At 44.4% G+C, this 26,026-nt stretch overlaps 1 protein-coding gene across 4 annotated transcripts in view; it reads left to right on the top strand.

Annotated features, from left to right (window-relative positions):
- Positions 1-26,026, top strand: part of chd6 (chromodomain helicase DNA binding protein 6) — a 370,255-nt gene that overhangs the window by 312,425 nt on the left and 31,804 nt on the right. For 3 of the 4 annotated variants that reach the window (XM_063040969.1, XM_063040970.1, XM_063040967.1), the window contains 10 exons: positions 3,362-3,465; positions 6,023-6,152; positions 6,772-6,838; positions 12,182-12,242; positions 13,792-14,011; positions 14,960-15,165; positions 17,351-18,880; positions 20,640-20,794; positions 21,822-22,043; positions 24,101-24,535. In XM_063040969.1, coding sequence (XP_062897039.1) covers positions 3,362-3,465; positions 6,023-6,152; positions 6,772-6,838; positions 12,182-12,242; positions 13,792-14,011; positions 14,960-15,165; positions 17,351-18,880; positions 20,640-20,794; positions 21,822-22,043; positions 24,101-24,535 — 3,130 coding nt within the window. The remainder of the gene's footprint in view (positions 1-3,361; positions 3,466-6,022; positions 6,153-6,771; positions 6,839-12,181; positions 12,243-13,791; positions 14,012-14,959; positions 15,166-17,350; positions 18,881-20,639; positions 20,795-21,821; positions 22,044-24,100; positions 24,536-26,026) is intronic. The other variant, XM_063040968.1, reaches the window with a different exon arrangement.

The following is a 26,026-nucleotide window of genomic DNA, read 5'->3' as shown; positions in this document are numbered from 1 at the left end:
CATCGGCAAATTTATAGACAGCGTTTGAGCCACGTCTTACCACACAGTCATGGGTGTAGAGAGCGTAGAGCAGTGGGCTAAGCACACGTCCTTGTGCCAATGTTAATTGTCAGGGAGGAGGAGATATCATTACCGATCTGCACTGACTGTGGTCACTTGGTGAGGAAGTCAAGCATCCAGTTGCAGAGGGAGGTACAGAGGTCTAGGCTTTGGAGCTTGTTGATTAGAACTAAGGGTATGATTGTGTTGAACCCTGAGCTGTAGTCAATAAAGAGCAGCCTGATGAAGGGGTTGCTATTGTTTAGGTATCCAAGGCAGAGTGCAGAACCAGTAAGATTGCATCCGCTGTAGACCTATTGTGGAGATGGGCATATTGCAGTGGGTCCAAGTCCTTGTTTAGGCAGGAATTGATTCTAGCTATGAACAACCTCTCAAAGCACTTCATCGCAGTAGATGTGAGTGTCAGTGCGCGATAGTTCGTTGAGGCAGCTCACCCTCTTCTTCTTGGGCACTGGTATGATTGTTGCACTTTTGAAGCAGGTGGGAACCTCCATCTGCAGCAGTGAAAAATTGAAGATGTCCTTGAACACTCCTGCCAGTTGGTTGGCACAGGTTTACAGAGACCTACCAGGTAGGCCATCAGAGCCTGACATCTTGCAAGGGTTCACCCTCTTGATAGAACTTCTGATGTTGGCCTCTGAGGCAGAGATCACAGGATTATCAGATTCTGGAGACGTGAATTTCTGCGGCTTTCAAAATGTGCATAAGAGACATTGAGCTCATCTGGGAGTGAAGCATCACAACCATTCATGATACTAGGTTTTGCTTTGTAGGAAGTAATGGCCTGCAGACTTTGCCTGAGCTGACATGCGTCCAATTCAGTCTCTAACCTCAATTGGAATTGTTTTTCCATCCTTAAAATAACCTTCCATAGGTTGTACCTGGACGTCTTGTATAGTTCTATAGATGTGTGGTGGAGAGTATACTGACTGGTTGCATCATGGCCTGATGTGGAAACACCAACAGCCCTTGAATGGAAAATCCTACAAAAGTAGTGGATACAATCAGTGATGGGAAGTGCTTTACCCGTGATGGACTGGGCTGTATCTATTACACTTCGTAGGCTTTTTCATTCAAGGGCATTGATGTGATGATATCAGTCAATATACTGTCCACTATACATCTATACAAGTTTGTCAAAGTTTTAGATGATGTGCTGAATCTTTGCAAACAACTGAGAAAGTAAAGGCACTGCCATGCTTCCTTTATATTGGTACTCACATGCTGGATTCAAGACAGATCCTCTGAAATGGTAACACCGAGGAATTTAAAGTTGCTGACCCTCTCCACTTCTGATCCCCCAATAAGGTCTGGCTCATGGATCTCCATCCGTCCAAGTCCTTCTGGAGAATCCCTGCTTCCTCCGCAAACTTGGCCACAAAGCCATCAGTTCTATCCTCCGAATCATTAACACATAATGTAAAAAGAAACAGTACCAACACTGACCCCTACAAAAACACCACGAGTCACTGACAGACAATCAGAGAAGGCTCTCTTTATTCCCACCTTTTGCCTGCTAACAGTCTAGAATATGGTGTTCGGCTCTGAGTAAAGTTCCTGAGATTTAAATCTTGTGCTCACATTTGGTGGGGTGCCTCCTTCCCTTGGGAATGGTGTATAATGCTGGATCACAATGTGATGGGGTTGGGCTGCACAGTCCTGTCCATTTCCTTTGCTCCTTGTGTTTCCATGTGACATCTTGGGAAAAGGGGAAACTGTTTCCAGTGGCACCCAAGTTGTTACCCATATAGTAGCGAATGGGAAATTATCCAGAGAGGAAGATTCAAGGAACCTTATACAGAACATCCCCATGATCTCTGCAGAAACAGATTTTCAAAAAGAGACCGAATAAATACTGGAAATCAAAACAGTGTAAAGATTTAGGAACACAGCAAATGCGTGGGGTTCATTAGAGAACTCATTTAAGGAGCAGGCATCGACATAATGAGCTGAATGAGTAAGTGTGCCACATCATGCCTACTGTTGTTGAATACCTCACTAAAGCCCAGATGAAAGGCTAGGAACCCTAAACTAGGATAGGGAAATTGAAGAAAAGAAGATGAAAGGAACTATATTAAAAATGCCTGAGGAATTTGGTAGGCCAGGCAGTATCTATGGAAAAGAGTAAGCAGTTGATGTTTTGGGTCGAGACGCTTCAACAGGACTGGAAAAAAGATGAGACCTTAAAGCAAGAAGTTGGAGGGAGAAAGGAGTACGAGGCTGTAGATGAAATGTGAGACTGGGAGAGGTGGGGTGGTGTGAAGTAAAAAGCTGGGAAGTTGATTGATGAAAGAGATGAAGGGTCAGAGAAGGGAGAATCTGATGGGAGAGGGTTGAAGATCATGGAAGAAAAGGAAGAGGGAAGATCACCAGATGGGCAGGTAAGGAGTTAAGATGAGAGAGGCAAATGGGAATGGTGGGTGGGGGTGGGGACATTACCGGAAGTTCGAGAAATCGATGTTCATGTCATCAGGTTGGACACTACCCAGATGGAATACAAGATGTTGCTGCTCCAACCCAAGTGTGGCTTCATCGCAGTAGTAGAGGAGACCATGGACTAACATGTTGGAATAGGAAGTAGAATTGAAATGGGTAGCCACTGGGAGATCCCGCTTTTCCTGGCAGATGGAGGACAGGTGTTCAGTGAAGTGGTTTCCCAATCCATGTTGGGTCTCACCGATATACAGGAGGCACTGGATACAGTAGATAACCCCAACAGACTCACAGGTGAAGTGTCGCCTCACCTGGAAGGACTGCTTGGTGCCCTGTGTAGGAGTATGGGAGGAGGTATAGGGGCAAAGTCTAAATTTCCCAAAAGCGTTTAAAGCTCTTTTCTAACCCTTTTGAATGCTTATGTTTTAATGGCTTAGGGATGATCTAATTGAGATGCTTTAAATAATCAGACACAAAAGGGGTCTATTTTACAGGTAACTCCAGATCCACTTAGTCATAACCTTATCATTAAAGTCAGGCCGTTGAAGGTGATGTCAGATACACAGTCCGCCAAAGGAAGTAGAAATCTGCTACTTTCTCCTAAAAACATGTGGAAGACATGGTTGTAGGTTTCTATTAGAATAAAGCTAAGTAAAGCCATCCTCTGCTACACTGAGGGATGATGAATGAACAATCCATACTTACAATTTATTTTTATTATTAACATTGATTTATTTTGTCCTTCTCTCCCTTGTTTTCTCTGTTGTTTTGTTTTCTTTGCCATCATGTCTCTGCCTGTCCGTATCTGTCATCTCCTACCCTTTCTGCCTCGTGCCTCCCTCTCTCTCTATCACACCTTGGGGTACAGTAAGCTGGAAGTCTGGATTCCTGAGGTTGACTACAACGATATACCAGTCGACTGGTGGGATGGAGACTCTGACAAGTCCCTGCTCATTGGCGTTTATAAACACGGTAAGCGTGTGTTCATGATTTTGTCGAACTTCTGGCAATATGCCTGGTGCAGAAAAAGGAATTTAATTGTCTGAATCCAGTGACAGCATGGAACAGTACAACATGGTACAGGCCCTTTCACCTGAGATGTTGAGCTGACCTTATAATTAGAGTAACAGATGGACACCCCCTCCTACGCGTAAGCAGCAGCAAAGCAATAATCCCACCAGCCCCAGCACCAAAAAAAGCATCGGCAGCCACCATTGAGCAGTCAAGCGTGCAGCAAAACAATGGCAAAGGTACAGACTTGCAGTACCCCAAAGACTACTCATTCACCTGGTAATTGACATACCTCACCCTCCCCATCTCCCTCCTCCCCCCCTCCTCCCCCTCTCCCTCTTCCCCCTCCCTCCTCCCCCCTCTCTACCCCCCCTTCTCTCTCCCCCCCGAGGGAATTACTGAGGGAAAGTGATCCTTCTCCTGATTAAATTTCAAGAGCAACTTGTTGGAGTTGCAGGCTGACAGACGTTATCTTAGGGTCTTGTTGGTTTTAATTATCCAACATTGCTAAATTCAAAGAAGATTCCATTATGTTAGAAAATAGCAAAAAGGGAGACACCAATCAAAGAGAAAATGTTAGAAGGATTTGTTAAAAAATATTATAGCTGAACACTTCAGAAAATTCAAGATAATCAAAATCATCTTGAAAGAGAAAGATCACAGCCCTTTGAAATATTCAAAATTTATCACAGTTCTTTGAAAAGTACCAAGTGTCATGCACAGAGAGAAACTGGTGGATATTTATGCTTAGATCTCCAGAAGCCATTTAATAAGGTCCCATATGAAAATTCATGGTAGGAAAGCATATGGTTTGAGAGGTGAAATTGGAGTGCATAGAAGGTTGGTTCGCTAACAAAAAACTGAGCTTAGATATAAATGGGTGTTTTTCTGGTTAACAGGATGTAACAATGGTGTGGTGTCACATAAATCAATGTTGAATCCTTAACCTTTTACAATTTGTATCCTTGGAGGTTAAATCTCACGATGACACAGAAAAAGCGAGTTGTGAAATGGGCAGGTTACAGAGGATAAGTGATTGGGCAAAGATCTGGCAAATGGAGTGTAATGAAAAGTGTGATGTTGCTTATTTTAGCTGAAATGTATAATAGCAAGTAGTTCATTTACAGAAGGCTAGTATGCAGGTATTGTAAGTAATTAGGAAAGCTAGCAGAATGGTATTGTTTATTTCTAAACAAGTGGATACCAAAGTAGGGGAGACTATGCTTCAGTTTCTTTGGCCATTGGTGAGACTACATATGAGGAAATATGCAGTGGTATGCAACGAAAGCATTTCAGGGGTTTACCAGACATGTGCCTATATTAGAGGTTGTCTTTGCAGGAAGGCTGGGCAGTCAGGCTACTATCTCGCTGGAGCTGAAGAGAGAGAGGTAACAATGGAAACATGAGATCCTGATAGGAGAGGATTAGGCTTCACTGTTTAACAAATGAAGAATCACTGGGAGCCTGCCAATACTTAAAGGAATTCCAAGGAGTCTATCAGTATTCACAGAGGGTACCAGGGATTACAGTATTTATAGCGGCTTCTCAGGAATTCACAGGGGGTCTCTAGGATTTCCCCAGTATTAACAGGCCATTCCTGTGTAGTGTCTCAGTATTGATAGGGGGTCTTTGGGGACTTTTTCATTATTTACAGGGATCTCCCTAGGAGTGCCTCAGAATTTACAGTAATTCCTGGGAATGTCTTCATATTCATAAATAGATTTAGTAATTGCCAGAGTGTCTCAGTGTTTGTAGAGGCCCATGGGGAAGCTTGAGGAGATGTCACAGTGAAGCAAACTGAGGCATCAGGTTTTGTTTTGGTCTGAAGTTAGCTTTTGTGACTTTACGTTATGAGAGACTGTGGTGGGATGGGAGATGATGTGTGCAGTTTGAGTTCCTTCTTTGTACTGTGCTCAGTGAATCTTGGCTGTGCTTCTGTAGGTCTGGCAGTGTCTGTGGAGAAGGGAAGTGAAATGCTAACCTGTTACTGGATTTGCATAAGAACGAAGAGCAGGAATTGTCCATCTGTTCTGCCATTCAATAAGATCATGGCTGATCTGGCCATACACCAGTCTTTTACCCATAATCCTTAATTCACTGCTGTACAAAAATCTATCTAGCTGTCCTGCAGTACGCTACCATTGCTTCCCTGTCTGTACGTGTCACACATTGACACCTGCCAGCCAAGCGTGTTGAGGTTATGGCCCACACAATTAAGTATTCCATCGTGATTATTAGAACATTAGAAGCAAAATTTCAGCATGTACCCCTCGTGCCTGCTCCCACATTTGGTACAATGGTGGTCTTCCTGCCCGAGCCTATCAGAAGGAAACCATTTGGAGTAGGATGGTGACATGCCTACACTGCAGGGAATGGAAAACTATTTGTGATAATGTTGTGATGCCTCTGATTCCTGATGCACCCATTTGCTGTTCATGAGTTCTTCTCTGACTGCGAAGCTGCCTGTGGTGCTGTTAGCTCTACTCACCCACTGAGATCTGCTTCTATCTCTTTCCAGGTTATGAACGATATAATGCCATGAGAGCTGACCCAGCGCTCTGTTTCCTTGAGAGGGTGGGCATGCCTGATGAGACCTCGCTGGCTGCTGAGCAAGGAGGGGTCGACCTGTCAGCAGACATGAGCGAAGGGTAAATCCTTGGAGAAACTTACAGCATTCACTTGAGCACTAACCCCGAACAGCAGCTCCTTTGAGGAACCTTCATGGCCACTAGGATGGAGCTCATTCCAGAACTTGTTATAGATGGATCTGGTACAGGAGGGCGTTCGTTCTTCACCTCATGATACCATAACTCTGTCAGCTCTCTGTCCTGAGGCAGTGCCAACTCCCATTTGCAATTATCTCCGGTGTCAGTTTGCACCTTTTCTGAGACAATTTCAAATCCTGACAGCTCTGTGAGAGTTATTGCTAATCACTTCGGTATTTTGCTCATGGGTTTTCATCTCTGACCCTTGCAGCTTACAGTAGGAAGAGATCCTCGCCTTCTCTGAGCATAGAATTTAGAACAATGTGGCACGTATAGCCCTTCGGCCCACGATGTGTGCTGACCTACCCGTGCTCATCCACCTCTCTTCCCAGCCAGGAAAAATAGCCACAAAAAGCACAAGGAGAAAAAAGCAGCATGAATCATGGTGTACAAGAGCTCAGGGTTTAAGACAGCTTATGTACTTTGATGGTTTTGGCAGTTCAGAGTGAGGGTTGCTCTCTATTCTCTGTGAGTGGCTAATTCTCTGTGTCATGATTTCTAGGGTTGACCTTTGTAAAGGTGAAGACTCTGAGCTAAAGTCTGATGGACAGTTTAAAGACCAGCCTGATGTGAGTAAGATGTCTTGAGGCTATTTGCTGCATGATTATTTTATAAGTACTGTCTCTTATCTCTTATGAATGTCTTCACTTGTGTATTTACCTTCAAAATTCTCCCTACTCTTCCTGAAGGGGCAAGTGCCCCTGGGTACAGCACTGCAGTCTTTACCTGCCGCGGCACTGTGGAAGCTGCTTTCTCAGTCAGCCTGGTTCTGATTGTTGGCTGAGGGTATTCAACAGGGTGTTAGCAGGTAGTGACTGAGAGCAAGGAATCCTGCTTTAATCCCTGGCATGAATACCAACACCAGCTGTAGCCCTGTTATTGATATTGTGGTTCAAGATCTTCAAGACAGGGCTTGTGCCTGTTTTCCTACTTCATTAGGTCATTCCTGTTTTGGTTTTGTTAATCCTCTTAATCCCCATTCTTAACAAAATCTCATTGATAACCATCAGGAAATGCCATAAATATCAGAGGTCAGGCAGGTTATTGTCTGGTAATGTCAATGTGAAGCAAACTGAATACAACATCTTCATCTGCATCATTCTGTGGGAGAGAATTGTGGACCTTCTGTTATCCTGAGAGTCATAATGCAAAGGTTTTTACTCTCTCACGTGGGATGGATGTAAGATTTAAATAAATTCTAAATTCTAAATGAGAAATTTTCAGATGAACCCAGCAGGTCGGGCACTGACGATGAAAATTAATAAAGAGTCAACGTTTCGGGCCAAGGACCTTCATTAGTACTGGCATGGAAGAGGGAAGAAGGACAAACCAGAAGGTGATAGATGAAGCCAAGTGGGTGGGGGAGGGGATATAAAGTAAGAAGCTGGGAGGTGATAACTGAAAAAAGTAAATGGCTGCAGAAGAAAGAATCTGATAGGAAAGGAGAGTGGACCATGGGAGAAAGGGAAGGAGGAGAGGAACTGATGGGAGGTAATAGGCAGTTGAGGAGAAGAGGTAAGATGCCAGAGAGGGGAAATGAAGAAGGAAGGAAGGGGTAGGGGGAAATTACTGGAAGTTGGAGAAATCAATGTTCATACCATCGTGTTGGAGGCCATTTATATGGAATATGAGGTCATAACCAAGAGAAACTCTACAGATGCTGGAAATCTAAGCAACAGACACGAAATGCTGGACAGGACCTGCTGAAAGGTCTTGGCCCGAAACGTTGACTGTACTCTTTTCCATAGATGCTGCCTGGCCTGCTGAGCTCCTCCAGCATTTTTGTGTGTGTTGCCCAGAATATGAGGTGTTGCTCCTCTAACCTGAGAGTTGCCTCATTGTTGCAGAAGAGGAGACAGTGGACTGGCATGTTGGAATGGGAATGGGGATTGGAATTGAAATGGTTGGCCACCAGGAAATCATTGCTTTTTGCAGATGGTGCTCGACAAAGTGGTCCCCCAATCTACGTTGGGTCTCACCAATGTAGAGGGGGCTGCATCAGGAGCACCTGATACAGTAGACGACCCCAAAGGATATGAAGGTGAAGTGTTTGGGGCCCTGAATGGAGGTGAGAGTGGGGGTGAATGGGCAGGTATAGCACTTCTTCAACTGCATGGATAAGTGCCAAGAGGGAAACTTGGGAATCATGGATGGAGAAATACCTGTGGAAAGCAGAGAGTGTGGGGAAGTAAAGATGTATTTTGCTGGTAGGATCCCGTGGAAGTTGTGGAGATTACAGTGTTGGATGCAGAGGCTCGTGTGGTGGTAGGTGAGGACCAGAGGAACTCTATACCTATTAAGGTGGCAGGGAGTCCATTCACCTCCTCCCTCCTCTCCATTCAGGACCTCCCCCACATCCCCACCCCCATCCACTCTGCGCTCTATGCAGGGATTGCTTCCTTCATGATTCTCTTGTCCATTCATTCCTCCCACTACTTTCCCTCCTGGCACTTATCCCTACAAGTGGCAGAAGTGCTACATCTGCCCATTCACCACCTCCTTCACCTACATTCAGGGCCCCAAACAGTCCTTCCAGGTGATGCAACACTTCACCTGCAAATCTGTTGGGGCCATCTACTGCATCTGCTGTTTCCAATGTGTCCCCCTTTTCAATGGCGAGACCCGGTGTAGATTGGGGGTTCACTTCGTCCAGCGCCTCAGCTCCATCTGTAATATGCATAACTTTCTGGTGGCCAACCATCTCAGTTCTATCCCCATTCCCATCCAACGTGTCAGTCCGTGGCCTCCTCTTCTGCCATGATGAGGCCACTCTCAGGTTGGAGGAACAACACCTCATATTCTATCTAGGTCGCCTCTAACCTGATGGGATGAACATCCATATCTCCAACTTCCAGTAATTTTTGCCCCTTCCCCTTTCTTCATTATCCCACTCTGTCCTCTTGTTTCATCTCCTCACCTGCCTATCATCTCCCACTAGCGCTCTTCCTCCTTCCCTTCCTCCCACAGTCCACTCTCCTCTCCTATCAGATCCGTCCTTCTCCAGCCCTTTACCACTTATCATCTCTCAGCTTCTTACTTCATCCTGCCTCCCCACCCACCTGGTTTCACCTATCACCTTCTAGAGTGTCCTCAACTCCCTACCCCTTTCTTATTCTGGTACCTTCCCCCTTCCTTTCCAGTCCTGATGAAGGGATCAACCCAAAACATTGACTGTGTCTACATTCCTGTGGATGCTGCCTGACCTGCTAGTTCCTCCAGCATTTTGTATGTGTTACTCTAGATTTCCAGCATCAGCAAGATCTCTTGTATTTACAAATGTCCAGATGTCCTTGTTTTTCGTTTTTCCAATGTACTTCCACCCATTCTGTTAAATCATCAGTAGTTCAGTTAAATCTTCCCTTGGCCTTTTGGACGAGGAAGTAGAAACAATTCTTGCAACTTGTTCTCATAATGTAATCTGTACTGTAACCTCTCCTAGGCCATTACCTCCAGGTGGTGAAAAGTCCAGGATGAAACCTGGTGTACAGCAAATTACCCAGTAAGAGACAGGTTGTGTGCTCTGAATATCTGTCCACTGCCCTCTGATTGGCCTATCAAAGTTCTCTTTGGGAACTAGTTGACTTGATCAGCATTTCTGATCTGGCTATTGTTCACGATTGCACTTAATTTAAAAAGAAATGCCAGAAGATCAGCAGTTTCTGAGTAACACCAATAATCACTTCACAGTCACTTAGGTCGGATTTCATCCACAATACAAACAACTGAACTTCTTGACTGTGTCTGCATGCTTTTATGCATTAAGTTGCTGCTACATGATTGGCTGATTGGATATTTAGATTAGATTATGAGAACACTCAGTCCTCTTTTATTGTCATTTAGAAATGCATACATGCATTAAGAAATGATACAGTGTTTCTCCGGAGTGATATCACAGAAAACAGGACAAACCAAAGACTAACACTGACAGAACCACATAATTATAACATATAGTTACAGCAGTGCAAAGCAATACCATAATTTGATGAAGAACAAACCATGGGCAAGTTAAATAAAGTCTCAAAAGTCCCTGAGTTGATCGACTCCTGAGTCCCCGATAGCAGGCGGCAAAAGGGAGAAACTCCGTGCCATAAACCTTCAGGCACCGTCAACTTGCCGATGCCTTGGAAGCAGCCGACCCTGAGTCCATCTGTCCGAAAACTTTGAGCTTCCGACCAGCCTCTCCCATACAGCCTCCTGAGCGCCATCCTCTGCCGAGCACCTTCGACCTCGCCCCAGCCGCTGAAACACGCAAAGCCGAGGATTTCAGGGCCTTCTGCTCCGGAGATTTCGGTTACCACACAGTAGATACTTGCATTAACAAACAGGTGAACATAATAAAGTGGTCACGGGGTGTACTTAACAATAACAGGATTTCACTGGACTTCGCCCTGGAGTTACACAAACTGCTGCAGGAAATCAGCAGGCCAGGCATTATCGGTGGAAAAGAGTAAACAGTCAATGTTTTGGGCCAAGACCCTTCATCAGGACTGGGAAAAAAAGATGAGGTTAGAGTAAGAAATGGGGGGGTGGGGAGAGAAAGAAGCACAAGGTGATAGGTGAAACTGGGAGAGGGGGAGGGGTGAAGTAAGGAGCTGGGAAGTTGATTGGTGACAGAGATAAAGGGCTGGAGAAAGGGGAATCTGATAGGAGAGGACAGAAGGCCATGGAAGAAAGGGAAGTGGGAGGCTCACCAGAGGGAGGTGATGGGCAGGTAAAAGGCGAGAGAGGGAACTGGGAACGAGAATGGTGGGGGGGTGGGGGTGGGGGGAGGACATTACCAGAAGATCAAGAAGTCGATGTTCATGCCATCAGTTGGAGGCTACCCAGGTGGAATATAAGGTTGCAACCTGGGTGTGGCCATGGACTGGCATGTTGGAATGGGAATGGGAAATAGAATTGAAATGGGTGGCCACTGGGAAATCCAGCTTTGTCTGGTGGACGGAGTGCAGGTGGTCAGTGAAGTGGTCTTTCAATCTACGCCGTGTCTCACCATTATACAGGAGGGCACACCGGGGAGCACCAGATACAGTAGATGACCCCAACAGACTCACAGGTGAAGTGTCACCTCACCTGGAAGGACTGCTGGGGCCTTGAATGGTAGTTAGGGAGAAGGTGTAGGGGCAGGTGTAGCACTTGTCTGCTTGCAAGGATAAGTACCAGAAGGGAGATCAGTGGGGGGGGGGATGAATGGCCAAGGGGGTCGTCCCTGGAGTTCTCCATTCCTGCACCTGCTTGTGGGTGTGCAGATAACTGGCCATTTCCTCAAAGTTGCTGGTGAACGCAGCAGGCCAGGCAGCATCTCTAGGAAGAGGTACAGTCAACGTTTCAGGCCGAGACCCTTCGTCAGGACTCATTGCTTGAATTTCCGGCATCTGCAGAATTCCTGTTGTTGGCCATTTCCTGCTGTTCTTTATAACCACGGGATTTATAAACAACTGTATGTATACAAAGAAAGTAAATAGTAATTGTCACCATCTGCAATAATTTATCGAGTGTTACTAACGGTATGTTCTGAAGGGCAAAGCTGTAGTCTGATTTTAATACTGTAGGCAGCAATAGTAGCAGAGCATCACCAGTTATAGGCATGGCTAGCAGGAAGGAAGGGTGAGAAACTATTTCAAGGATCAACTTTATTCACCATATACATTTTACATATTATCTGGAATTTGCTGTGGTCTGTTGGTCAGGGCAATGGATCAAAAAATAATATTCAACAATTATAAATAAATATACAAAATAAAGTTAAAGGTTAAAGTACAGATAGCAAATAAAATAAAACAGAATAAAAATACATATATACCAGCATGAGTTTTCAATGTAAACAGCGTTATAAAGAGTGTTTTAAAGTGTTTCTCATATCATGAGCTCTGATTTCACCATTCTGCTATTCTGATGTTTGTGTTGTCTTACAGGAGGACGCAAACTCCTGCATTGAATCTGCAATTATGGAGAAAGGAGAGGATTCAATTTTAGGTAAGTGGCTTGTGTTAGTGACATCAGGTGTCCAGTTACAGAGAGAGACCATTCAGTCCAAGTTGTCTAGGCAACATCCTGGTGAATGTCCTCTGCACTGTCTGTGGTGCAGTCATATCCTTCCTGTACTGTGTCAACCAGAACTGCACACAATACTGCCAAGTGCAGTCTAACCAGATTTTTGTAAATTCCCAACTTTTAAGTCAGTGTCCTGACCTATGAAAGCAAGCATGCCACGCAGCTTCTTTACCATCCCATCTATCTTTGTTGTCACTTTTAGGGGGTTGTGAACTGGAACGGCATGGTTTCTGTTTATCAGCTTTATTCAGGATTAAAATGGTGATGCCGCAGTTGTGGCCAGTAACCCAGATATAGAGACTCGAGTTCAAATTCCACCATAGCAAAAGTAAATATAAATTCAGTTAATAATCTAGAAATAAGCAAACTTAGTTGTTAGTAATGATCAACATGTTTCTTGTGAAGCCTCGTGGTGCATGAAGGTCCTTCACAGGATGTCTCCATGTTTGTTGGTGAAATGTCCTGTGAAATACTCTACCAGACACTCATTTGGAGGACACAATGAGCTGGGCTTTAAATGACAAACACAAGAGATTCTTTAGATCAGGGGTCCCCAATCTTTTTTGCACCATGGACCGGTTTAATATTGACAATGTTCTTGCGGACTGTCCGACCGATGGGGAGCGGGTCACCTCAACATGTCTTTTACAGTTAGGGTTGCCAACTCTCTCACTCCCAAGGGCTGTGTGTTTATCATATCATTCCTGCCTTTACTATATGTTAGTGTTACTTATTTTCGGTTTTATGTGTTAATTGGAATGATTTGTTAGGTTATTTTTTGGGTCTGGGAATGCTCAAAAATATTTCCCATATAAACTAATGGTAATTTCTTCTTTGCTTCACGCCATTTCGGCACGAAAGGTTTCATAGGAACACTGTACCTTAGCGGGGGAAATATGGGACAAACCAATTTAGCTGAATATACGGGATGTCCCAGCAAATACGGAACAGTTGGCAACCCTATGTTCAAGTTCAACAGTGCGTGACAGGGAATGAGGAAAGATGCAGCTGACTCATATCGTTTCCTCACGGCCTGGTAGCACATGCTTTGCGGCCCAGTACCGGTCCGCGGCCCAGTGGTTGGGGATCACTGCTTTAGATGATGGAAATCTAGAACAACACACACAAAATGGTGAAGGGTTGACCTGAAGCGACAACTGTTTCTTCCTCTCCTTAGATGTTGTCTGACCTGAGTTCAGCGTTTTGTGTGTGTTGCGCTAGGCATTAAATGCTTGATTTGTCTGTAGTTCTCAGATCCTGAAAGATGAAGAAGAAATTGGAAGGTAAAGAGGACAAAGCAAGGGCATGAGACAAAGTCACACCTCCATTTCAAAGTGCAATCACTGATGTATGAAAGGCTGAATGTCCCCTTTCCTGTACTATTATGCCGCAGGCTGTTACAGTAGAATATTATAGGATCTGATTACCTGGATATCCTGTCCAGTACCTTTAACCTTTGGTTCCATTCAAGGTCAGGATGGTACAGACGTTGACCGTCCACAGTGGCCAGTTGCATCGGTGCTTACAGCCCGTCTTCGCCGCCTCATAACTGTCTACCAGCGCTGCAATCGCAAGGAGCTGGTGAGGATGGAATCGCTGGCTCGCAATAACCAGCGTCGCTGGTATCGGCAGGATGAGATCTGGGGAAGGATACCAGAAATGGACATTGTTAACATGGAAGGCCAGCAAAGGTAAATGTTTGGCTCATATTCTGTTGTGATTCTTCTGATCTGGGAAAAAGCATGGTCGGCAATGAGGTTACAGCTTAGCTTGTTGTTTTATAATAAATAAAAGATACTTTTATTTGTCACGTATATCAAAACCATACAGTGAAATGCACCATTTGTGTCAAACCAAATCAGTGGGGGTGTGCTTGCGGCAGCCCGCACATGTCACCATGCTTCCTGCGCCATGATAGCATGCCCACAATTCACTAGCCATAACTCGTATGTGGAATATGGGAGGAAACCAGAGCACCCGGAGGAAACTCACGTTGTCACAGGAAAAACGTACAGACTCCTTACAGACAGCAGTGGGAATTGAACCCTGACCTTGCAGCTCGTGATAACCACTACACTACTGTGCTGTTGAGAGTTTTGGCCAAGCTTAAAGAATATTAATTTAAACAGGCAACATCTCACAGTTAAACAGTCTTCTTTTAGAAGCAGTATGGGTTTTGATGCAGGTTTTTTGCAATGGAACTTTTTGTTATTGGAATAATTTGATTGAATTAAATTGAACATATGTCAAATTCATGAGTATTTCTCTATATCTGCATGTTATACAGTTGCTTTGAACAATGGACTCGAATGGTTTACAAGAATAAGTGTTTTGTAGGAGAACCATTGTTGACCTTCCCCTGTAGATGGTCCTAGGCTTAAAATCACACACAAATCTGTGCTGTGAACTTTTCCACTTAAGAGAAGCCAGTCCATTCTTTGGGGAGGTGGGAGGACCACCTGGAGCACCTGGTAAGAAGGTGTGCAAACTCCACACACATAGGTCAGGGCTGAACCTGGCTTGGGTTGCTGATTTCAAAGGCAGCGCACAGATCATCTGGGTCATTCACAGTGGGACATCTTGAGAAAGAATTGTTGGTTTACATTTTCTCAGAGAGTCACCCTCACCTTTTTTTTAAGGTGGACAAGGAGGGAGCAGACAGATTTCTACCGTGTAGTCTCGACATTTGGTGTGGTATATGATCCAGACAAGAAGCAGTTTGACTGGAACCAGTTCCGGAGTTTTGCCAGGTTGGAGAGGAAAACAGACGGGAGTCTGGAGAGGTATTTCCGAAGCTTCGTGGCTATGTGCCGAAATGTTTGCAGGCTGCCTCAAAGGAAAGATGGTGAGAATTCTGACGTCACTGTTACACAGTTTGTTGAATTTCAGTCCAATTGAAGAAACATAATGACTAGCTGAGGAAATATGGCACCATTTTTTCCTATCTTTTGAGTTGGCCAATTCCTGACAGAGCAGAGGAAGGGATGCCATCAGTTATAACATGACCCTGAGTGTGGGTGTGGGTGTGGGAAGTTCAGTAGTGTGATGGATTGTTCCTGCGGTTCAATTGCTTGGCACAGTGTATCTGGCAGGTGGAGAGAGAGTGGCTGTTCCATCAGTGAGAGGGGTGAAAGAAACCACATAGGGATAGAAAATTTGAAAAAAACCTGCAGATGTTGGAATTCTGAAATAAAAAATAGCAAATGCTGAAAAAACTCAGCAGGTCAAGCAGCAACAAATCTGTCAAAGTTTTGCGTTTACAGTCTTTTTGGAATCTGGGCAAGGCAAGGGTGCTAGTTTTCATTAGGAGAGATGGGTGGGGTGTTGAGTATTATCACTGATGTCTGCTGTCTATGGTAGGATGAGATAAAATGGCTTAATGGGGATCAGCACAATATCTAGATCTATGTAAAGAGCTGCTGCAGGCAAGGTGGTGGGACTTGCAGCAGCAACAACAGCAGCTACAAAACAAATCCCTTTCCCACTCACTCGCACAGACAAGCCTCCAACCCCAGGGCAGGCTGCCTCCAGGGCTCTTGGGCCTTTGTGCAACCTGGGCAAGGTAGAAGTGTAAATTAGTTTTCAAATGGTTCACACAGATTAGATAGGCTGAAGGGTCTGTTACTGATTAACTCTATGGGCAAAGAAAGGATAGGGGTGTAGATCAGAATGTGTCTATGATAGGATGAGATAAAATGGCTTAATGGGAAAAAAACCTCCAGGTCTATGTAATGATAAAATACAAGAGATTCTGCAGATGCTGGAAATCCAGAGTGACGCACACAAAACGCTGGAGGAACTCAACATGCCAGGAACATCTATTGAAAGGAATAAATAGTTGACTCTTCAGGCCAAGACCCTTCAGTCAGGAACCTAAGTTGTTCCTGGCATGGTGGTAAGACTTACCCAATAGGTTAGACTTACACAATAGAATAAAAACAAGAAATAGAAAATATTAGAAAAAACTAATCATGTCAGGCAGCATGGTAGAAGGAAAAGTAGTTAATGTTTTAGATGAATTGTTCAGAAGTGAAAAGGAGAAAGTTTGCGTCATGACAAATTGTGGCAGGTGGGATAAGTGCTGGAATTTTGCCATTGGTTACTGAGCATGCAGTACGGGAGTGTGTATAGGTTTACCTTTTCTGTACATATTTGACATGTCTGTAGAATTAGAGCTAGTACAATGCAAGGATATTAGAACATAGAACCAAACAACACGGTACAGGCCCTTTGGCCCTCAATGTTGTGCTCACCTTTTAACCTACTCTAGGATCAAAATAATCCTTCCTTCCTACATAACCCACCACCTTAGCAGGACGTTCCACCCATCCACTTGTCTCCTTTAAAAAAAATACTTACCTTGAACATCCTCTTATACCTGCCTGCAAACACTTTAAATACCCAAAATAATCTGCAGATGCTGTTGATCAAAGCAACACTTTCAGTACGCTGGATGAACTCAGCAGGTCGGGCAGCATCAGTTAGAAACTGAAGCTACAAGCGTTCTTCAAATCCTTCCCCATCTTTCATTCTTCAGTCCTGACGAAGGGTTCCGGCCCAAAAAGTCGACTCATCGTTTCTAACTGATGCTGCCAGACTGCTGAGTTCATTCAGCGTACTGAAAGTGTTACTTTAAATACCTCCTGTTTAGCCATTTGTGCCCTGGGAAAGGTATTGAAGCGTGAATCTGGCAGAGTATAAAGTAGCAGACAGGTCCATTATAGACAGCGGAGAGAGAATCCTGGAGTCGTGGAACACCAGGTACCTCCTCATGATGGAAAGCATGACATGTAGTCCTGCCAAAAGGTCTCTGCCCAAAACGTCAACTGTACTTTTTTCCATAGATGCTGCCTGGCCTGCTGAGTTTCTTCAGCGTTTTGTGTGTGTTGCTTGGATTTCCAGCATCTGTATGTTTTCTTTTGTCTGGGGAAGGTATTGTCACTGTTCTTCAGGCATGAACATCAGACTGCCCTGTGCACATTGAAATTGCAGGCTTCGTTTTCTAACTCACTTTTTTTTTGTTGTTTCAGAGGCTTCAGACCCAAACATCTTTGTTGACCCTATCACTGAAGAACGAGCTTCAAGGACTCTGTACCGGATAGAGTTGCTGCGCAAAGTACGGGAACAAGTCCTCCGGAGCCCGCAGCTGAATGAACGGCTGAAACTCTGCCGGCCCAGTCTGTACCTGCCGGTTTGGTGGGAATGTGGTAAACATGACCGCGACCTGCTGATTGGCACTGCCAAGCATGGTCTGAGCAGGACAGATTACTACATCCTGAATGATCCTCAGCTTTCCTTCCGGGAGGCGCACAGAAACTACGTGCAGAATGGGAGCACCTACTTCCAGAGCGTGCCAGCACCCTGCAGCCAGTCATCCCTCAACTTCAGCCAGTCCGCTTCACCTGCATCAACTGTGCTCACTCTGGGGGAGAAGGACAACATAGAGCCGATGGATGTGGAGCCAGAGAAGATGGAGGAGGCTCTGAATGATCCAAGCTCCCAGGCAGGAATAATGGGCGACTGCTTGGAAGTGAAGAATGAAGAGGATGCTGCTGACTCTGGAACCAAGTACAGCTCTGCCCAGGCTGACTCGGTGATGGTTGGCAATGACTGGGTAGCTGTCAACTGCACACAGACCAAGTGTTACACTGTGCCAAAAGCACACACCAAGGAGGTAAATGACACGGGTGGTATCTGTGCAGAGGCTGATGCGGCAGAAAATTCACAGCAGCCTGTGCTTGAACCTTGTGGTGGCACAGTTCCAACACTGGTGAGAAACTTGCAGCCTATCTGTGCTGGTGTTGCCCTGTCACCAGTGAACTGTGTAAATGTGCTGCAGGTGAAATCCAATGGTGTGATAGAAATGCAGCCTGTAGGTGAGGAGCCGGTGGATAGCTCAGCACCGGTGTGTGGTGCTGCTGGTATGCAGTCTTTGTTGGAAGCAGCCCATGGGACCACTTTGAAGTGCGACCTCATACAGAACATGCAGATAAAAGAGGAAAATGAACGTATAGTGGCTCAGAGGTCGACAGGTGTTACCGATGGTCAGAGCCCCATGAGTGAACAAATTTACAACATGCAGATGAACTGTCCAAGCATCTGTCATACAGAGACTACAGCCAATTGTACCGATAAAACATGGAGCCAAGCTAGCCAGATGGCCAAATCAAACTCATCAGCTGCTGTCCCCGTTAGCTCGGGAGCAGCCAATGGCTTCAAGCTGACTGAAGTTGTTTCAGGCAGTGGTCAGCAAGGAGTGGCTGTGGGTGAGACTAACTCAGCAGAGTCAGTGGGGATCCTGACTGTTGCAAAGGCTGAATCAGACCAGCTGGACTTTGAGGCAGTTACCACAAAAAGCCTGCTAAGCGGAACACAGTCGCTTGGAGCTGTGTACTCGGCAGTCGAGGCAGCGGAAGATGAGCCAGAATCATCATCAGCCCCGGAAGGCACTGTTCCCTTAAAGAGGGAGCTGACAGTCAGGCATCTCCTCGAGGACTGCACGAAGGACAGTCTCTGTGAAACGGAAGAGAAATCTGAGGAAGATAATTCACAACCCGAAGGTAGCTGTCTTTCAATCTGGGGAAAAAATCTATCAAAAAACTGTTAGGGATTGTAGAGTCATAGTCGTAGAGTCACAGAGCATTACAGCACAGAATCAGGCCTTTTCGCCCATCCGGTTTGTGTAGAACTATTAATATGCCTAGTCCCATTGATCTGCAAACAGATCATAGATCATAACCCTCCCATCCATGTACCTATCCAAATTTCTCTTAAGTTCATGAGGCCCACAGTACATGACAATTTTTCCTAAATTTCCTCAAGTAATTGTTTTGAGTTTGCTTCAGATGACTTGAATGTTTTTCGTTGTGTTTGTGTGTTACAAAGCTAAGAGAATTATAAGTTGAGCTGGATCCTGAACATTGATCCTAGAGGGTTGGAGTGTGGGAGAGGATTGCATGGATTGGCCTTGCACACTGGCCAATATATAGCTGGTTAGAGGAGTGATCAAACTGAGTTATGATTAATTGGAGTGATGGTGTAGGATTTTGTTAATAAAACATGCGAGAGTAGTTTTATGTGCTTAAACAAAAGCTATAGCCCTTTACTTCCATTACAAACAAACCAAAAGCAGTCACCTTACACCGACGTTATTACATCTCAATGACTATATTTGTGAATTATGTAGAACAGTTTATATTAATGAACATTATATGTCATCAGTCACCCATTACATTGCCCTACAATGGTATTAACCCCTGAGGAGGAGTCCAGGACAAGGCGAAACCTGAAAGTTAAAACCAGGTACTTCTAGGATGTTCAGGAGATACTTATTCACACCTGTTCCCACCCCTCCTTCCACCATCAAAAACTGAGGGTCTGATATGAAATTTCAAAGCTGTTATTGAATGTTAGGTAAGGCCATTCAAGGTTTTGTAGCCAAGACAGGTACATATCAGCCACACAGAATGATTGCGGCTGAATTCTCCCCTTCTGTCACAGCAGGTAGTAACCAAATGTCACCAGGTTGGTGTCAAAGGCAAAGTGGAATAAGGTAGCTCACATTTTTAAAGGAATAACCTGCATTTGTAGATGTTATTAGCATAGGAGAAACATGCATGACATGTCACAGAAACTTGTATGTATAAAACAACCATGCCTCTGCTGCACGTCCCACTATTGTGAAGATCTGATGGATCCATTGTTTTAAATGTTACATGGAGACAGAGGTAAAGGCTGAGAAGATTTTCTGGCCAGCCATGTCCCAACCTCATAATATCCTTTTGAATTGTTAGTAAGATATTTAGAGTGTACAAATTGGAAATAGTTTATAATCACTGACATTGTAAAATTTTGTTGTTTTGGGGCAATAGTAGAGGGTAAGACGTAAAAATCAAAAAGTTACAAATAGTGCAAAAGTCAAATAACAAGGTAGTGTTCATGCATTCATAGATTCATTAATAACTAGTCATACTAAAATTGGACATGATTTTGATGGGAGTAAACCTTGAATTTCTGTACCTAAGGAAGGAAAAGTTGTCTTAGAGTGCAGTATTTGTGGTACAAGGAGAAAAAGACAAGCAGGGTGGCATTGAACTGCCCATCTCTCATTGTACTGATTCAAGCACACATGTGGGACTGGGCTGTTTGTGGTATTTTTCTATGAATGTTCATTAGTTGACAGATTATCATATTTACGGAATTCAATTTTGCAACTTGGCAGTGCAAGATTCCAACTTGAAATCTTTGAGCAGGGTCATAACTATGGCTCTTGTTAGACAACTCCAGCTGTTGTTACATTGAGCATGTTGGTCTCCGCAGCCATCCCACTGAAGAACTTTGATGAGGAGAGCAACACATCTACCAGCCTGGTCCAAGATGAGATCCAAGATACCCTCCTTCATGATATCCGAGAACCAACCATCGCTCAGCTCTTACAGGAGAAAACTCTCTACTCTTCAGCTGAGTGGCCCAAGGTGAGTCAAGTACAGCCACCAGCTTCATAAGACTACTTCCCAGTGCCACTTCAATGTCATTTTCTAGATTAGTCAGTAAATAGAGGCCCCAACTATCCTCTGTGATGAGTGGAAAAATCTCTTGGCATTAATTGGAAAATCGCATTCTCCCCACTGTCCTGGCCAATATTCATATCCACTCCAGCACCTTGTAAACAAACTACCTGACCATTTTGAGCACTTAATTGGCTGCCTTATGTAGCATAGTGATTAGTGTAATGGTATTACAGTGCCAGCTACAAGATTGGGTTTCGATTCCCGCCACTGTCTGTAAGGACAGTGACCGCATGGGTTTCCTTCCACATTGCAAAGACATACAGTTGGGGTTAGTGAGTTGTAGGCATGCTATGTTGTATGATGACACTAGTGGCTGCCCCCAGCACAATTGTCACAGATTGAATTTGGCACAAAAAAGGCATTTCACTGTATGTATTGATGTATGTGTGACAAATAAAGCTAATCTTGAGATTGCAATTAACATAAACTGTTAAATGTTAAGCACTTTGGAATATGCAAAGGTTCAGAATCAGGTTTAATATCACTGGCATTTGTCATGAAATTTGTTGTTTGCAGCAGCAGTACCTTGTAATATATTTTTAAACTATAAATTACAATAAAAAATGTATAAGTTTGTATATAAAATTAAATAAGTTGTGCAAAAATATACTGAGGTAGTGTTCATGGTTTCATTGCTGTCAGATTTCTGAATGAACAGAGGGGAAGAAGCTGTTCCTGGTGTGTTAAGTCCATGTCTTTAGGCTCCTGAGCCTTCTTGATGATAGCAATGAGAAGAGCACAGGTCCCAGGTGACAGGGATCCTAAAGATGGACACATCATGTTTTGTGGAAAGCTCTACAGTAATACAAGTTCTTTCTTTACACCTGTTCAGACTGTTCATTGACTTTCTCCTGTAACTGAGTATATCTCTCTGCCTGGACCTGACAGTTTTCCACTGACTTGTTGCACTTTTCTTCTTTCATTCTCTTAGGATCGAGTTATCATAAACCGTATTGACAACATCTGTCACGCTGTGCTGAAGGGGAAATGGCCGTCAGCACTGCAACAGAACCTCGAACCTGCTGGTGTGATGTATTCCATGGCGGCCCCAGCAGAGACTCTGAACGTGAGGAGCTGCCTCAGTGTCCCCTTGCAGGCTGCACACACACTCAGCTTTGCTGATAGTTCTGTCTCCTCCCATCATTTTGCAAAGGCAAGTCCTGCAAGCTGTCTCCCTCTCAGATTGCAACTGCAGAATCTTCTAACTTCCCATGTAATGGGGTACCAAGGGGTGGAGGCTAGTATGTGGAGTGAGGAGGAAGTGAAGAGGTAGGAGTCAGGAACCTATATTTCCTTGGGCTGCTCACAGGGATGAATTAGGCTGAAATTATGTTGCACTGGCATCCCTACATTTTGGAAGATCTGAGTTGCAGAGATTTGACTTGACACAAATTCTCCCTTGTCAAAAATAACCTATTGTTCAACCTTTTAGGGAAAAATAACTACACTACCATCTCAAATGAACAGTGAATGTTTTTCAGAACCAGATGTTAAGTGATTTCTCCCCTTATCAATAACTCACAACAATGAAAGGAACACAGTAGTGATGTCAATAGAAATCCCAAGATACTGTTAGTGCCATACGTATTAATCCACGCAGACTAAAGATGTGGACATATTACCACCCCACAATAAAACGGTTTCATATTGCTTCCCCAGATCAAACAACAGTAGAAATCCTTAGTTCAAACATCAGTTTTAGGTAGGAATCAGAAATAGTCAGAAGTCTGAACTCAGCAATACAATTTCTGAGGTCATTTTTGAATGGAAATTCAATTAATTAGTAATAATTAACATCATACATTAAACAAAATTTGCTGCCAATCTGCTGCCCAAGTATTTTTCTAAGTTCATAAATCAGACTTATAAAACATGCACAGGTCTCGGTTTGGAGGAAACTTGGTTTCTGACTTAGGGAAGTTTGGTTTATGGGCAGACCTCCGAAATGGAACCCTGGCGTAACTTGGGGTCTGCCTGTATGGGAATGTCTGTTCATAAGTAACGGCGATCCCTCAACAGCCACATCGGCTCTTCAGTCAGTCCCACTTCCTTGCCATATCCCCAAAATATGCAGATGGTCTAGATGTTTCTTCACAATACTAAACATTATGATGTTTTGACTCTGAAATGCTCCCTTACCGATCCTCACTCCACACTACCTGACTCATTCTCCTCCCTCCCATGTTAGGCCGGAACCATGCTTATTGGGACATACTTCAAAAAGTCCTTCCCCTCTGTGCAATTACCGTCCTAGACTGCATTGTCACTGATGCATAATCATCTCACTGAACATCAGGGAGATTAGAACTTTGGTTTCTTGCCCATTCATGGCCTGTGCTCTCGTGCCACAGGTGAAAACCCAGGGTAACAGGTGAATTACAGATGATTTTAAAGAAATTTTTGAGGGCGGGAACTGTTTCTGGCGAAGCCAGTTTTTAATTGCCTTGGAAAGGGTGAGCTGATTCCTTGAGCCACTGCAGTCTTTTTGGCGACAGTACTTCCAGAACACTTTTAGATAGAGAGTTCCAAGATCCAGATCCAACATCAATGAAGGAATGGTGATGCATCTCCAGGTCAGAGCGATGTGCGGGTTGCTGCTGCTTCTATGTTTTCCTTCTCCTTTGTGGTAGAGGTGCTGGGTTTGGGAGGCTCTGTCTCAGTGGTCCTGGCAGATACTGTAGTGCGTTATGTTGATGGCACACACTGTAGTTGTGGTGCACTTTTGCTGGAGGGAGTCAATGTTCACGTTAGGGGGTTTCATTAAATGGACTGCTTTGTCCTGGATAGTGTCAAGTTTTTTGGAAGTTGTTGGAAGCACACTCATCCAGGCAAGTGGGGAATATTCTATTACACTCCTGACTGGTAATTTATAACTGTTAGAAATGGGGAGGCGAGTCACACACTACAGGCTATACAACCATTGGACCTGTTTTCAGAGCCTCTGCTTCTGTGTGGCTGACCCAGTTAAGTTCCTCCTTGCTGATGCCCTCTTGGACAATAATGGTTGGGGACTTGGCAGTAATGGCAGGGGTAGGTGGCTGTTATCTACTTTGCTAGAGACGGTCGATGCATTCCCTTGACATGTACCATGTCAGTATCTACTATGAAGTGGGTTACATCTCTCCTGGTGTGTGTACAACTGCTGTAGGGTTTTATTCTCTCTAAGATTGTCATGAGTGTTGCTGACGCATTGCAATTCTATTTGGATAGCAGGAGAGCTTACTTGCATTAACGTTCCCGAGGGATCAGAGGAGGAGAAGGCGGAAATACGAGTTTGAGACAGATCGAGGTGCAAAGAGGAAGAGCCAGGAGGAGGCTGTCCCTGTTCTCACTCGCTCTCCTATAATTTTCAATGGGTGGCAGGAAACTGCCATGGACCTTTCAAAGGCATCTGAAGAGGCGCCTGGCTCTGTGCCAGTCATTATTAGTACAAGCACCCCGAAGTTGGGCTCACTGGACCCCTCGACTGCTTTCAGGGCGGACATGGCCGGTATCCTGCAGGCAGGCCTCGTCCATCCAGTCACAGGACAGGTGATAAACGGCACCTGTAGAGGAGATGACTCATCGAGGAGGAGGAGAGGGCGACGAAAGAATGTTGAAGGTGTTGATATCCTCTTCATGAAGGAGAAAAAGCCAGAGAATCTGGTAGGTGAAGAACAGTCTGCTCAGTAGGACTTAGCCACGAGAACCAATAGCACAAGGAAACAACCTTGTCCTCAGCAGCCTGTGATTACATAAAGCACTGCGTAGTATCTCTCCCCTTTGCTGTATGAGTTTGAGATGTGTTAGATTAAGAAACCTGAACCCTATGGAACAATTACAAACAAAAACTGTGTTGTGAATACATTCCAAATCATTTCTTCTGTCCTTTGGCAGTAATGTTCACTCTTTCCTTACCCCATTGCGAGTATCCCTGTACCAACTTCTCTGTGTAGCACCCCTTGTTTTAGTGTATCTAAGCTCCCTGTGGTGTTTGGAGATGTTGATGCTTGCTGAGATATTCCACATCTCAAATCTTCTGACCACTGCGGGGCTTATGTGAGAGTGAAGGGCCTGGTTCAGGAAGGCTGATAGTCATAGAATCATAGAACACTGCATCACAGATCCAGATACAGGCTCTTTAGCCCATTTGGTCCATGCCAAACCATTTCTCTGCCTAGTCTCATCAAACCACACCAGGACATACCCCTCCCAACTATGTACTTAGCCAAATTTCTCTTAAATGTTGAAATCGAACCTCCATCCACTTCCACTGGCAGCTCATTCCACGCTGTCACCACCCTCAGATTCCCCTTAAACATTTCACCTTTCACCCTTAACACATGACCTCTAGTAGTTTCACCTAACCTTGGTGGAAAAAGCCTGCTTGCACTTACCCTGTCTATACTCCTCATAATTTTGTATACCTTTATTAAATCTCCTGCACCACAGGCAATAAAGACCTAATCTGTTCAACTTTTCCTCAGATCCTCAAGTCCCAACAACATCCTTGTAAAATTTTCTTGGCACTATTTTATTCTTATTGATAGATTTCCTATAGGTAGGTGACCAGAGCTGCACGCAATACTCCAAATTTGGCCTCACCAACATCTTATACAACTTCAACATAATATCACAAGTACTTTGATTTATGAAGGCCTATATGCCAAAAGTTCTCTTTATAACCCTATCTACCCGTGACACCACTTTCAAGGAATTACAGATCTGTATTCCCAGGTCCCCCTGTGCTAACACACTCCTCAATACTCTACCTTCGAGCTATGAAGTAGATATTTCAAAGTTAATTTTATTGAGAATCTTGTATTAGCCCAGAGAAAGGTGAAGCTGCACTTGTGCAGACTGGGATTAATCAATGGTGGTCAGTTTGTACCTTTGGCATGGTCCAACGTTGGAGACTGGTTTTTGAGCAAAGGGCAGTGACTCTGTGGAATTTTCTACCTGAGAGGGTTGTGGAGGCAGGCTCACTGCAAGTATTTTAAAGCGACAATATGGCTGGATATATTTTTTTAAAGATTGGGAATAAGGGCATTGTGGAGATGAGGCTTGAACTAGATTAGCCAAAATAATTTTGAATGGCAGGGTAGCCCTGAGTGACTGAGTAGCCTACTCTTGTTCTTATTTCCTTACTTCCATGGT

Source organism: Mobula hypostoma, chromosome 2, assembly GCF_963921235.1.
Source record: "Mobula hypostoma chromosome 2, sMobHyp1.1, whole genome shotgun sequence".
NCBI lineage: Eukaryota > Metazoa > Chordata > Chondrichthyes > Myliobatiformes > Myliobatidae > Mobula > Mobula hypostoma.
Note: the sequence above shows the minus strand (reverse complement) of the source record. Positions and strands in the feature narration are given on the sequence as shown.